General features: G+C 44.3%; 1 protein-coding gene across 3 annotated transcripts in view; it reads left to right on the plus strand.

The window, feature by feature from the left end:
* PHAF1 (phagosome assembly factor 1) overlaps positions 1–2,910 on the plus strand; it is a 71,568-nt gene extending 68,658 nt beyond the window's left edge. For all 3 annotated transcript variants that reach the window (XM_060253892.1, XM_060253889.1, XM_060253891.1), the window contains exon 17: positions 586–2,910. In XM_060253892.1, coding sequence (XP_060109875.1) covers positions 586–675 — 90 coding nt within the window. In that variant the 3' untranslated portion in view covers positions 676–2,910. The remainder of the gene's footprint in view (positions 1–585) is intronic.
* Positions 2,911–15,610: the final 12,700 nt, after the last annotated feature.

Below are 15,610 nucleotides of genomic sequence, written 5' to 3' on the forward strand. Positions count from 1 at the left end.
CCACCATTATTCAGGGTTTATGTTTCAAATAGTACAGTGAACTAGGTGGAGGTACTAGTTATATACTGGATGTGTTAAGATGACTGACTTGCATCCCACAACGCATGCTGACTGCAAACCCTGCCCACCCCCCAAATCCCAGATTACCGTGTGAAATATTTATTGACTAAATAATCCAGTGAAAAGGAAGAACATACATGGATGATTAAGAGAAGAAAAACAGATGTATTCCAGAACAGCCTCAGATTTATAATTACTTTTTCATGCTGTTTAAGAAGAAGAAAAGTTGGGCTTTATATGCCACTTGTCTCTACCTGACGGAATCTCAAAGTGACTTACACTTGCCTTTCCCTTCCTCTCCCCACAACAGGCACCTTGTGAGGTTGGTGGGGCTGAGAGAATTCTGAGAGAACTGTGACTGGCCCAAGGCCACCCAGCTGGCTTCATATGGAGGGCGGGGGAAATCAGACCCAGTTCTCCCCACTAGAGTCTGCTGCTCTCCACTGGTTCAAGACTAGACGACGCTGCCACTTGCATTGCTGATTCATCTGATTTATTCTTACTTTTGTATCCCTCTTGGTGCAGGTGATGCAGAATAACCACATAGCATCTGTTACTCTGTATGGCCCCGCAAGACCCAGCAGCCAGCTGAAAACGTCTGATCTCCCCCAGTGAGCGATAATGGCTAATCAAATTGCTGCAAGATTAGTACAGCGTGCCTTGATCTGCTGCCACTAATTACATATATTTTAAAAGCACGGTATGATGGATAATTTTTTTTTTTGGTGTTTAAAACTGCCTCTCACCATTCATGTGTGTGGGGCAGGATGAAGAATCCTTTCAGCCGTTCATCGGAGGGCACAGAACTTGTGTCGGAGATCAGCCGTCGGTCCCCGTTGCCGTTGGTTTTTCTTCCTCTTGGTTATCCTCGTCCTTTTACAGCATAGATGCAAACAGACTGTTCTGTCTTTTCCTGAGCTGGAAGAAGGAAGAGTTTAAAGAAAGTGCACACAAATGACTGCACGACTTAGAAGCACAAACTTTCTGAGCCTTGGAGCATCTGGAAGCAGGTATTGGATATATATAAATATATATATATATATGTCTGTGTTTTTGTGTAAAGTGTACCAATGTGGTGGAAATGCTTTTCAAAGACAACAAAAGGGTGTGTGTATACATGCACACACACATACACACATACAGAGGCAGAAATATATTTCTGTGGCTTCTGACATCATAGCAAATGTGACAAGTATATATATACATGTCCATGATTTCAGGCACCACATTTTTTAATATACCGTTGAAAACAAAGCACGAAGAAGCAGCATGTGCATAAAAACTTGGTTGTAACAATTTTAATTTTTTTGCACTACATACACTTTAAATTACTTGATAAGACGTTTTAATCTTCATTGAGGAGCATCTGTGTACCAGGTATGAGTGGGAGAGGGGTGCAACGGTTTATTTAATTGTTTGCCACACATAACGTTTATTTATACCGTGGGACAGAATCATCCCCACCTCTTCTGCACTAATATTTACTTGACATGCTGAAGCAACCGTTTTTATTTTCCTGGTTAACTGATTTGTGTTGGTTTAAAAAAAAATGTACAGTTTCTAGAAGGAAAACAGAAGTCAAGTAAATTATTCCTATGTCTTGTTTTTTTTTTTCTTGGTGGTTTTGATACCATTTTCTTTTTAAGGAAGAAGAAAAAAGTATTCTGTAAGAGCAAACACAGTTATCTTGTCTTATAACTATGTGAAATGTTATCAGATTGGAATTTTTTGATTCCTCATTCTATCATTGGATGCGAACATCTCCCACCTGAGTCTCATTGAAACAAGTGGAAGCTACACAGGTGGGACTTCTATTGAACCTCGTCTTGGTGGGTTGTGCCCTTGGCAATTATATAGCACAGGGGGGGGAAGCCCTGGCTGCCCCCCTAGATGTCTTCAGATATCTTTAATGCCAAAACATTAGCCAAAGAGATCCTTTAATCATGTTTCCTAATTTCTGTACATATGCAGTGGCACTGCACACCCTGCCCAGTTGCCCCACCCTGCCCTGCAAACGGGTTTCAGCTGCTTCCAGTGTCAAGAGATGCTTCTCCGCAGTCATTATCTCAATCCAGAGGCAGCTGGGCTTTGTCGCTCTCTTGCCAGTCTTATTGTGGGGACGTTAGATAGTCTGTTCTCTTTGAAATATCAGCCCTTTAAAAAAAAAAAAAACGGAGAGAAAGAGAGAGAAAGAGAAATGTATAATTTTATCCCATTTTTTTAATATTTTGGTGTAGCAACTTGTGATATGTATTATAGACAACTTTTGTGAGTTTTACAAATGTGTGTACAGATTTTGTAAATACAAACTTTTTTTGTAATTTTAACTTCATGTACAGTGTAATCCTGTATAGTTTTATCAACAAATGAGGGATGGGAAAATTTTGGAAAGTTGAACTAAAAGTTTTTGAAATCCTGGACCAGTAGCAGGGATAAATGTTGTGCGTGTGTGTGCGTGTGTATTTTGTGAGTGCGCGAGGTCTTCTTTTGGTCCTTCCGTCTCCATGTATACTGTGACATTCTATACTGCTTTTACTTTTTTAAAAGTTTAAAAAGAAATAAAGGAAGCCCACTGAGAATCTAATGGATAAAGGAAAAAAAAAGTTTACCTTTATTTCTAGATGTTACCCTTTTTATTCACAATGTGCTTTTACCCCTATGATCATTGCTTGCTGAGAAATCTTTCTCCCCTCTCCTTTCTCTTTATGCTTTCTAAAAGAATTCTGGTTTTTTTCCATAGCCATTCTGTAAATTCTATAAAATAATTAGCATGTACATTGAAAGGTCAAATAAAAGGAGACTCAGTTGCTGTGTTGTTCAAATACAGTTGCTGGGGGTGTGTATTTTGCATTCAGTGTTGTGTGTCTGCTTTTGTTTCCTCATGGCTGACCAGAGCAACTAAGTGATAACCTGAACACCAGCCATTTTTCAGAGGTTGCTGGGGGGGGGGCCTCTGGGAAAGTGGAACCTGGGATAAGCAACATGGCTGGGGTCTTTGGGGGAGGCAGTCATTAAAAGAGCCGTTGCCTGCCTGAGTTGACAGTGCTGACTTTGGTGGACCAAGTGTCTGATGGATCAGAGGTCTGATTAAGGCTGCTTCATGCAATCATTAGACTGACTGGCTTGTGACCAAATAACTCAAACTTAGCTTTGGAACGTAAGTCTGTTTGTTTGTAAATATGTTTTTAAACTTAATTTACACACAGTATAAAATCATATACATAATCCAGTACAACAAAGATGTCCTCAATTGCTTAGCTACATTAATACATCACAAAATCCAGAATTTTTTTTGGTATTTTACACTTCTTTGAGGAATTGATAGTATTCAAAAAAAGTAAACCATTTTTCTATGAATTTGTCACCTTTTAGATTTTTGTTAAGTAGAATTTGAGACGCTATCTTGCCTTGGATTACGATGTCCCATACTTTTTGAAACCAGAGTCAAAGAAGGGATTTTGGCTAATTTCCAGTTTTTTGACAATGTGATTTTCCCTGCTAGGAGTAGAAGAGAAATTAATTCTGCCTTGAGAGGGGAAAAAAAAATTTTTGTGGTCAATAATTTAAAAGAATAGACTGGTGTATGAGGGATTGAATCACCAATAATGATGTAAATTTTGTCAATCACAGCAGTCCAGAAGGCTTGTACTTTTATACAGGATCACCAGCAATGCAGATATGCTCCGGTTTCACCACAACCTTTCCAGCACAAAGAATTGGGAAGTAATTTAGCACAGCATAGATAATATGGTGTCGCGTACCACTTGGAGAACAGTTTATAATTTTGCAACTTGAATATAGTAGATCTGGATTTAAACAGAGAGAGCTTCAAATGGTTGGAATGTGTTTTAATTGTGAAGGCTAGTGGCAGGGACAATAAACTTGAACTAACTAACCCAAATTTAGCCCATTGAGGGGCTGTTTATGCTGACCACCAGCAAGGGTGAAAATGGGGATGGGTTTGCTTAGTAACCACCAGGCCAGAATTGCAACTTGGAGGGGCTGCAGCTCGGTGGTGGAACATCTGCTAGGCACGCAGAAGGTCTCAGATTCAATCACCAGTATTTCCCATTAAAAAAGGACCAAGTAGTAAGGCAATGTGAAAGATCTCTGTCTGAGAGCCACTGCCAGTCTGAGTCGACACTGCTGACCTTGAGGGACCACTGGTCTGATTCGGTATAAGGCAGCTTTGTGTGTGTTCCAGAATGCTGCCCTGTCTGGTCTTCTGCAGAGTACCTCTTTTGCAAACAGGTTTTGTCTGAGACCCTGGAGAGCTGCTGCCAGTCAGAGCTGGTGACACTGTCCTTGGTAGAGCAATTACCTGACTTGGTGCAAGGCAGTTGCTTTTTGAAGGCCCTTGGCTTGGCAGAAGAGTCCCCATCATCTCCAATTTAAAAAGGATCAGTAAGTGATGTGAAAGGCCTCTGCATAAGACTCGGGAGAGCCGCTGCCTGCCTGAGTTGACAGTGCTGACTTTGGTGGACCAAGAGTCTGATTCAGTATAAGGCTGCTTCATGCATTCACTTTGAGTTTCCAGTTGAACAGCACTGCGTTAGAGCAACCAGGACTGGCTGTATATCTGTCAACTTGAGATGGGGAGAGGAGCAGTTATTTTATCAATTTTATTGTACCAGGTATTGTATTTACCCATTCCATAGGAGATAAAATGCAAGTTGTCAAGACTGCCAAGAAAATGAGATTGTAGCTGCCCAGAACCATAAAGATGTCTGCCAGATGGAAGAAGATAAAGATTGGGCATGAGGATTTGTCTGTCGTCAAGGAGCACACTTTACATGCACACTGTAGCATCACACTTCCATTAAATGATTCCCTTAATGCTGTCTTCAAAGACGAGCCCACCTCTGCTGCACAAGAATCAAGGGCAGGCTAGGGGAAGGCCTGGGAATTAAGGGAGGGGGCCTTTCTTAGCTCAGTAGTGGAGCTTGCATGCCAGAAAGTCCCAGGCTCAATCCACAACATCTCCAGGAGAACATGTTTCCAGATAGGCCTTTCTCTGCCTTTGCCTTCATATCAGAACATACCAGATTTGATAGATCAGAACTGTCTATGGTAGATGGTAGTGGCCAGAGGTGGAATTCTAGCAGGAGCTCCTTTGTATATTAGGCCACACACCCCTAATGTAGCCAATCCTCCAAGAGCTTACAAAAAAGAGCCTTGTAAGCTCTTGGAGGATTGGCTACATCAGGGGTATGTGGTCTAATATACAAAGGAGCTCCTGCTAGAATTCCATCCCTGGTAGTGACTACTAGACTTCTACTGTAAATGTGCTTTTTGAAATGCTTACCAGCTGCTTTTCTTCTGCCACCAGGGGGCGAACGGCTTTTCTGTGTATGCCGATGAACACATGAAGCTGCCTTATACTGAATCAGACCTTTCATTCATCAAAGCCAGTAGCATGTACTCAGACTGACTGTGGCTATCCAAGCGCTCAGGCTGAGGTTTTTCACATCACCTACTATCCAGTCTTTAACTGGAGATGCCAGGGATTGAACCTGGAATCTTCTGCATGCCGAGCAGGTGCTCTACCACTGAGCCACAGCCCCTCCTTTCCATATGCACTACACTTTCACCCCTAGTAAGCTATGCTGTGCCTCTTGGAACAAATGCCTCTTTTCATTCAGACCCCTTCTCTGATTTGGTGCTGATATTAAACTGCACTTATGGAAAAGCTCAGCAGGCGTTCCTGTCTTCAAGATGCATCTGTCTTTGCATCTAATGGCTGCATATGACCACTGCAGTGCCTGTATATTTATTTGTCTCTCCGTTCAGCATCTTCTCTTGCTTGGATTCAATGGGATTCTAGTTGTTTGCCTAGTGAGTGTCAAATTAGGATCTGGAAGAACCAGGGTCAGATCCTCACTCTGTCGGAGTTTCCAGTGGGACCATGGGCCCAGTCACACACACTCTCAGCCTGACCTACCTCCCAGGGTTGTTGTGAGGATAAAACAAGTGAGGAAAATGACGTAGTAAGCATTTTGGGTCCCCATTGGGGCGAAAAGCAGGGCATAAATCAATGAATACTTCAGAGAAGTAGATTCAAATGTGGCCAGGAGTTTGCTTCAGATACGCAGTGAATTTCAATTATAATATAACCAGCTACATCCTCTCCCTGTCAAATTTTGTAAATTTTAATACTCTGATTGGTTCCATAATGCTTTTTCCACCTGCCCAATGTATGCTATAATGGGTGGTGATTCTTGGTACATGGTGGTGGTTGTGGCTGCCGGTGTTTCTAAGCCCAGCTCAAGACTGTAGGCACTGACCTTCAGAATTCTTTATGTCCTGGTTGGCTTTACTTAGAGTGCCTTCCCCCGCATGTGTGCTCCACCTACACTGAAATCCAGCAGTGACAATTTATTGCAAGTGTCTACTCTTGTGAAAGGATAGGTCTCAGCAGAGAAACTTGAGTTGAGATTGTAAAACCATCTCTCCGAAGACGTCTACCAGATCTGGGAATTTGATCCATTTAATTTTTTTTAAAAAATTCATATTCAGGTTAGCTTTTGACTGCTGGATAGGCCTGCTAGTGCTGCAGTTAAGGGTTGGATCCATCCAGCTTCTCTGCTGGTGAAAAGTGAATAAACAGGTCCCCTTTGACCATCCCAGTAGGCTGTGCTAGGGATTGTGGGACCTGCATGGGCATAGGCCATGTGGGTTGGAGACTAGTAAGGAGGGGAGCTATGTGCGATAGAGTGAAAAAGCTGGCTGGATCCAACCATTATGTCACTGAAATATACTGTATGATCAGTTCAATTCAGTTTAGTGTAGTGGTTCAGTGTGCGGACTCTTACCTGGGAGAACCGGGTTTGATTCCCCACTCCTCCGCTTGCACCTGCTAGCATGGCCTTGGGTCAGCCATAGCTCTGGCAGAGGTTGTCCTTGAAAGGGCAGCTGCTGTGAGAGTCCTCTCCAGCCCCACCCACCTCACAGGGTGTCTGTTGTGGGGGAGGAAGATAAAGGAGATTGTGAGCCTCTCAGACTTTGAGATTCAGAGTGGAGGGCGGGATATAAATCCAATATCATCATCATCATCTTGTGTTAGGATGGTGTTCCCTGCCGTAGCAATATTTTACCAAAGATGAGTTAAAATGTTTCCAAATAAAATATGAGAAAAAATTACATTGATGATCCATAAAAGCTAAACTAGTGGTATCGAATTGATCAGTATTCTTCTGTCAGCGCAGCATTTGTTCTTGGACAATGTTAGCATCTTCTAGGCCTGAATATTCAGCTCTCATCATAACTACTCAAGACGTCAGGGAGTTGGACAAAATTACCGTGAAACAGCAGTCTGCCTGGAACAAAACTGAGTTTCAAATTTCCACTTGTTCTGAACCATACTAGGTGAACTCTCAGCCTAACCTACCCACAGGCCAAAGCTGCTTTGGGTCTTCATTTGGGAGAAAGGCAGGCTATAAATGTAGTAAATAAAACAAAACAAACACCATGCGGAGTTTCCCAAGCAACAATTGTGATCCTCCAGACTGGGAGGGGTGGGGGAAATGCCCCTGCAAATCTTCCTTCATTTCTCAGAAGCAAAATTTCCACCTTAAAAAGACTAACATTTGTGAAAACGTAATGCTTCCTGGCCTAGATCCTGCTTTCATCCAGTGCATAAAATGATCCTCTGTTGGTTGATCCTGTCTGCAAATGGGGTCTGGCAGACCGTGAAGAGTGGATTAAAACACCGTGGGATGCAAGGGCTATCTATCATCTGACATTTGCATGCAGAACTCCAGACTTATACCAATAGATTGAGGTTTCACTTTTTGCCTGTCACTCATGAAATTCATTTGTTCAGTCAATCAGTTAAGTCTTTAAGGGGATGCCACGGAACTCACATAAAATCACATGAAACGGTCTTATACTGAATCAGACCTTTGGTCCATCAAAGTCAGTATTGTCTACTCAGACTGGCAGTGGCTCACCAGGGTCTTTGCTAGAGGTCCTTCACAAAACCTTCTGCTTTGTCCTTTTAACTGGAGATGCCAGGGATTGAACCTGGGATCTTCTGCATACCAAGCAGATGCTCTGCCATGGAGCCACAACCCTTCCTTTTAAAATGTTGTTGCGCTCATGATTTCTTACTCCTTGCAAGCTCTCTCTTTTTTACAGGGCTCCTTCCAAAAACATCCACAGTCCTTCCCTGCTTCCCTCAATGTCATCTTCTTCTTAGGGCTGTTTTCTCCAGCACTGCTTTTCGCATCAGCATCCCCCTTTGCCAGAAGCTATTTTCCCACTAATTCAGAACAGATATCTCTCTATGACAAAACAATCGCCTGGTCTGATCTGCAACTGCTGATTCCAGCTTCTCTCTCTCTCCCTCTTTCCCATGTCCTGTACCAGCCAATCTTTTGTAGTTTAGTATTCATAAATATGAAATTCATTGCTTTCAAAGTCTAACTTTGTTTCAATGAATGTATTATACTTCTTGAGGAGATCCAAATGAATCGGTTTTAACGGAGAAGCAAAGCAACAAAGCAGTCCAAAACCAACCCTATTTAAAAGCCCCTTGACAGCCCACATGACTTGCGCAGGAATCTCTCATCACTATAGCTGAGTGCCCCCCCCCCCCCCAATTCCAGTCATAGAAACAACAAAGCCATACTACCCACACACAAGGAAGGGGCTTGGGACCTTCCCAGAAAAATATGACCTTGTAATTTTTTTTTTAAGACCAATTATGCTTTAGGAGCACAGGATCACGCAGTTGACAGCTAAAGGAGAGGGGGAAATTTGGACCAGTTCAAGCCCTAAGTGTTTGCTTATGGCGAATTTCCCAGCCATCTCATCTCCATATGATTCCTTGGGTTTCTGGATTGGCATTGAATTCCCACACAACACAAAAAAAATTATATAATCGTTCTGCTTTCTTCCCTCCTCACAAAGGCTCAGTTGCCCTCACTGTTTCTGTGCTTCTTGGAGGGCAATGAACATGCTCCATTCTCACCAGTTCATTTTGGATTTCTTTTTGCTAAAAATATATATCAGAATTGATATGGACCCTGTAATTTAGGCAATCTTGGTTCAGGTGACCTTGTATAGATGACACTCTTGCTCAGGCCTGGCCAAATTTTCTTACGGTCTAGGAGACAGCCCCCAAATTTAACCCCATCTTCAGAGGTTTGTATATTAATTACCAGATGTTCTAATCCTAACCTGAAGCTATGACAAAAGTATTATGTATAAATATAGGGATTGCCCTAGTTGTCGCTACAACAAGAAACTAACCCCTGACCCTAAGTGGACTTGTCCCTATTTCTGATAATTCCATTATTGCTTTGAAAGCTCTATAGAATTCAGCATTGGAGGCATAGAAAGCCACTGGAATTGCTTTCCGGGAATTCATCTTCCATCACTGAATGTTGTAAAGTTAACATATAAACAAGCAGTTTTAAGAATTTCATGCCTGCATATTTTATGCATAAGTAAGCTTTATGGTTCTCATTAAGACATTACAGTACTAAAAATACGAGGTGTCAGTACTGCTAAAAAATACTAGGTGTCATGCAGTGAAATTTCTAGCACCGTGGTGAACGGGTGACTGGGATTTGTCAAGCCCTGTTCTAGTTTGATCAAGACATGTTTATGAGACAGGAGGAGGAGGAGGTTTTATACGTTGCCCTTCACTACCCGAAGGAGTCTCAGAGTGGCTTACAAACACCTTCCCTTCCTATCCCCACAACAGACACCCTGTGAGGCAGGTGGGGCTGAGTGAGAGAACTCCTCTTGAGAGAACAGCTCTAAGAAAGCTGTGACTCACCCAAGGTCCCCCAGCTGACTTCCTGTAGAGGAGTGGGGACTCAAACCCAGTTCTCCAGAGTAGCATCCACTGCTCTTAACCACTACACCAAACTGGCTCTCACCTACTGCATGGATGTAAAGCAACTAAAATGGCTAGCTCTGGCTGGGAAATATCTGGAGACTTGGGGAGTGGATTCTGCAGAGGGTGGGGTTTGGGGAGGGGCCTTAGCAGTGTATAAGATAGTGTTGCCAGCCTCCAGGTGGGGCCTGGAGGTATTCCGCTATTACAACTGATCTCCAGCTGGCAGAGATCAGCTCCCCTGGAGAAAATGGCTGTTTTGAAGGGTGGACTCTACAGCACTGGACCATGCTGAGGCCACTCCCCTCCCCAAACCCTGCCCTCTTCTGGATCTACCCTTAAAGTCTCCAAGTGTTTTCCAACACAGACCTGGCAACCTTAGTATAAGACCATAGAATCCAACCTCCAAAGCAGCCATTTTCTCCAGGAGAACTGATCTTGGTCATCTAGAAATTTTTACTAGTGGGAGATCTCCAGGTGCCACGTGGAGGCTGGCAAGCTTAAAAGCAACCTCAAGGCAGAAGGAAATGAAATGCCACCGCCACAGCTAAAGAGCTGTTTGGCATGCTGCTCATTATGGACGGTGACTACAAAATGTAAGATAAGGCTCAGAAGGGATCAGGGCTCTTTAAAATAATTACCATTTTTGCACACAGCTAACCTCGCAGTCACAATCCTGTTCCCTCCGCAGCGTCCGGTCAGATTTCGCACCATCTGCGCCGGAGTTACAGGAAGTGCCGCGGCTTTTGCATAGCAAACGTAAACCTCTAAAACCCAGTTTACGTTTACTACACAGAAGCTGCGGCTCTTCCTGTAACTCCAGCACAGATGGTGGGAAATCCAACCGGACGCTGCGAAGGGAACAGGATTGTGAGTGCGAGGTAAGCTGTGTGCGAAAACACTAGGTATGTCTGTGGGGCCTGTAAAAGGGAGCTATTCCACGAGGCCTTTGGTTGAGACAGCAGGCACCCAATTATTTTGCCTCCCTTGCTGAAGCTGTCCAACCTTATTATTTTATTGCAGTACCTGCCTTTTGAATTGTTTTCATTATTTGTTATTGGTTTTAATGATTTTGTATGAATTGCTGTTGTGACCCACCCCGAGCCCACTTATGGGGAGGGCAGGATAGAAATCTAAATGAATGTTTGCCAGCCAGCCATGAAGTTCTCTGCATCCCTCAGAGCATCCTTCTGCTGTATCTCTCTTGGGGATGACTTGGTCCTGCTACTACAAAATTAAAAGGCACAGAAGAGAAACCTCCCGTCTGAGAAAACATGCCAAGGACAGCAGTCTCTTGAAGCCCCGGGAGCGGGTCCTGTGCACACTGGAAAACCTGAACACTTCAGGTATCGGAGTGGTCTCCATTTTTCATTCGGGAAAAAAATTAAGTGAGCCTCATCGATTAGAAGTTTAGGGAAACTTTATTTAGCGGCTTAGCTGGAGAAGGTCCTAACTGTCCAGATATAGGAAATATAGGAAATGTGCTCTCTGGTATGCAAATCATCCAGCATTCCAAAGTACCTCTTTCAGGGAGGCTGCCATGTTCGTCTAGGAAACAGAGTGAAGAACCCACAGAGGTAAATGGAAAGCCAGAAGGCTTCCAAGAAGCGCAAGGGTTAAAAAGTATGTTTAATATAGTGTAGAATTTTTATGGCAACTGGGGGAGCCTCAAGCATCCTGTTCCTACTGCAGAGCAGAAGCGAGTCTCGTTAAGTGAGCACGGCTGGTTTGGCGGATGCAGGCGACATCTCCAGGGCCTTATTTGCCAGTTCTCTCGCTCCTGTTTTATTGTGGTGTTGGCTCACATGACTTGCAAGGCATTCCTATCTGACCTCTGTTCCTTCTGGCTCCCTGAGAAGTCAGTGTGAAAATAAAGATTAGGATATTGGGCTTAGGGCATGGGTTTCAAATCTCCATGTAGCCACAGGGCTTTTTTTGAGCAGGAATGCAGTTCTGGCAGGGGGTGTGGCCTAACAGGCAAATGAGTTCCTGCTGGGCTTTTTCTAAAAAAAAAAAAGCCCTGTGTAGCCACAGTGTTCACTTGGTGGTCTCTAGCCGGACACTCATTCAGCATCACCTACCTGAATGGGTTGTTAAAACGGGGGAGGGAAGACCACTGTGTTGTGCTCTTTCTGGAATGGTGGGAGGGTTGCCAGCTCCAGGTTGGGAAATGCCTGGAGATTTGGGGGGAGGAGTCTGAGGAGAGGGACTTCAGTGGGGTCTAACATTGTGTCTTCCAAAGCAGCCATTTTCTCCAGGTGAACTGATCTCTGTCACCAGGAGATCACTTGTGATCCCAGGAGACCTCCAGCCACCACCTGGAGACTGAAAACACCACAGGTGGGGATGGAAATACTATTTTTCTATATATGTGTGTGCACCTGGAAGTCATGGTGACCTCTGATGACTGATGCCTACTGAGGGCTTGGAGGATATTCAGAGAGGTGGCTGAATAAAGCCTGCCCCTGCCCTCTCAACTGCTGGTGTTCCAAGGAGGCCTCCCATCCAAGTACTTGCCAGAGTCGACCCTGCTTAGCTTCCGAGATAGCCGGGGCTATCCAGGCCGGGGTGGAATGGAAATGTGATTAATTGCTAGGGCTGGCAGCCTATTTATTTTGCAGGGGGACGTATTGATGGGCCACTGCCTGGAAGGCCACTGCAGTCAAGAGCAAGCAGCCCTGCAGGGGTCACTAGACCTGGCTGGCTTCACCATTGATGGGAGTCAGCTGCTCTGTTCTGTCTTGCTGCACTGCTGCTGCCAACCCAAGGGCTGGTGCCCCAGGCCAGGTGTGAGCTGGGAGGTCCCTGCAGCACTGGCTTATAATGCAGTCAGGGGTCCTGAGCCTGGCTTAGCCTGGGGCTCTGTCAGCTTCCTGGTCTGCCTTGGATGGGTTGATTTTGCTTAACATTACATACACACCAAACTGAGTTAGCGTGAGCGCTAAGCTGAGTTAGCATGAGCTAGCTCACAGATTTTTAGTTTGCAACTCACAGATTTTTATCTTAACTCAGGAAGGATGCCAGAGCACATATGCAATGGCTCACAACTTTAATGCCTGTAGCTCACAAAGTAGGATTTTTGCTCACAAGACTCTGCAGCTTAGGGGGAACATTAATACACACCCTGTGTCCCAACAGGTCTCCCACTCAAACAGTAAACTGCTGGTTTTAAAATTGGCAGGCTTGTAGATGCTCTCTGTATTTCCCTCTTATGTTTTGTTTTAATGCTTCTGCATTATTGGGCTAGGTTAAGCATGTATTCTTTGGAATGTTTATATAGTACCCACCCACCTGCAGGGTGTTTTACTGAACAGGTCACTGCCCCGGGGAAGCTTAGAATCTAAAATTTTGCCCAAGCATGGAAGGGGGAGGAAGTTGAGAAGAAGATGATATTGGATTTATACCCCACCCTTCCCTTGGAGTCTCAGAGTGGCTTACAATCACCCTTCCCCTCCCCTCCCCCCAGCAGACACCTTGTGAGGTAGGTGGGGCTGAGAGAGCTTTTGAGAACTGCTCTTGAGAGAACTGTGATTGACACAAGGTCATCCAGCAGGTGCATGTGGAGGAACAGGGAATCAAATCTGGTTCTTGCTCTTAACTACTGCACCAAACTGTAAGGGATAAACAGATATAGCAGGGGATGCAAGTGGAGAAACAGGCCCTTCTATTTGCATGTTTTGTTGAAATCACAATTGTAATTTTAAGTGCAGGAGTTTAGCCCTTCCTCATTGTTATAGACAGCAGTCCCTATGGTTATGCTTAACCATTGTCATACAAACAAGCTTATTGTCCACAGGCAGGTGAACATCTGCCTTGGTCTGACCAACATGCCTTCTTAATACTCTTTCAGGAGCCCAACCCGTTAAATCTAGCTCCATTGGCTACCTGCCATTAAAGTAGTGAGTCGTGGTCATGCAGTTTATGGTGCTTAGTGGTGAAATGTGGGCAGACTCCTCTAGAGCTCTCTTGCCTGTAGGTTGTTATTCTTCCATATTTTCCATGTATAGATTTCTGGGAATTGTCACTGTGATCACACCATACATGTCTTAGCTGTTTTCCTGCTCATGGGGTTATCCTCGTAAGAATTTCTATCTAGAGAGGTGCTGCAGCAGAATGGTTGCTGAACATGTGGACAGATTTGGAGTTTTGAAAACGGGGTGGGGTGAGGACCAAAAATGGTTGCCATGGAGTGAAAGTATTGGGAGATTCAACACAGAGAATTTTCCTACAATGGAGACACCTATTTCAAATGCTTTGCAGGCACAAAGATGATGCCTCCTGAGCTTTTCTGAAGCACCTCCTGCTCTACCAGGATGGAAGAAAGCCCTTTGCTTTGGGGAAAAGATGCTTTTTAAAATAAGGGAGTGGCCTCCAAAAACACATTATTACCCACAGGGGGCGGGCGTTCATGTTGGGGATCACATGGAAGGATGACGCCAGAGCACATATGCAGTGGCTCACAACTTTAATGCCTGTAGCTCACAAAGTAGGATTTTTGCTCACAAGACTCTGCAGCTTAGGGGGAACATTAATACACACCCTGTGTCCCAACAGGTCTCCCACTCAAACAGTAAACTGCTGGTTTTAAAATTGGCAGGCTTGTAGATGCTCTCTGTATTTCCCTCTTATGTTTTGTTTTAATGCTTCTGTATTATTGGGCTAGGTTAAGCATGTATTCTTTGGCATGTTTATATAGTACCCACCCACCTGCAGTGTTTTACCGAACAGGTCACTGCCCCGGGGAAGCTTAGAATCTAAAATTTTGCCCAAGCATGGAAGGGGGAGGGAGTTGAGAAGAAGATGATATTGGATTTATACCCCACCCTTCCTTTGGAGTCTCAGAGTGGCTTACAATCACTCTTCCCCTCCCCTCCCCCCATCAGACACCACAGGGGGCAGGCATTCATGTTGGGGATCACTGTACCTGGTTAAACCTCTGTTTTCTCATGCTGCAAAATGCAAGTAATACTGCCCTACTGTACAGAGTAGACATGGGGTTTTCTTAAATTATGTTTTGGGTGGAGTGAATGCCACAGCTTGCAGGAGCACTGTGTATGTCTGGGAGTGGGGCAGGAATGAGTTCATATCCCCGGCTGGTGGGATGGTTGCAGTACCACTTGATAAATCAGTTGCATGAAGCCACGATCATGGGTCAGTGGAGACCCCCCTGCCTCTTAGCAATAATCCCCAAAGCAGACAACATTAAGCCTGTTCTGGGTTCACCTATTGCAGGGTAACTGAGAATGACCCATGGCATACTCCATGGGCTTGTGAGGCAGCTGCCTTGCAGAAGCCAAGCAGGACTAGGAGTAGTCAGTGGTTGGAAGAGTGACCAAGGAAGCCCATATACAGTGCCTTAAATTCCATGACACAACAGGGGAGATAATTTATAACACATGAAGATAAATGCATACCAGAATTGACAAGCACAGCAAAAGAGACCACTGAGCAGAATTTGCATTTCTCCACCTCTGTCTAAAGTCCAAATGATTTTGCTTGAGAAATCATTCCTTCAAATGTACTTCTGCTGAAAAGTATCCCCTTTCCTGGGGGAAAAACCTCCCTTTGCTTATGCATCCTAATTCTCCTTCAGTTTCTTCAGCACTGCTAATTCCCGACCCTGTCATCTCTCCTTGTTCACCCAACCCATGTACATTTGCAGTGCGAAGGTCTGATTCCTTCATGCATGCTGATTGAAGACTGATG

The sequence above is a fragment of the Heteronotia binoei genome, chromosome 14 (assembly GCF_032191835.1).
Source record: "Heteronotia binoei isolate CCM8104 ecotype False Entrance Well chromosome 14, APGP_CSIRO_Hbin_v1, whole genome shotgun sequence".
NCBI lineage: Eukaryota > Metazoa > Chordata > Lepidosauria > Squamata > Gekkonidae > Heteronotia > Heteronotia binoei.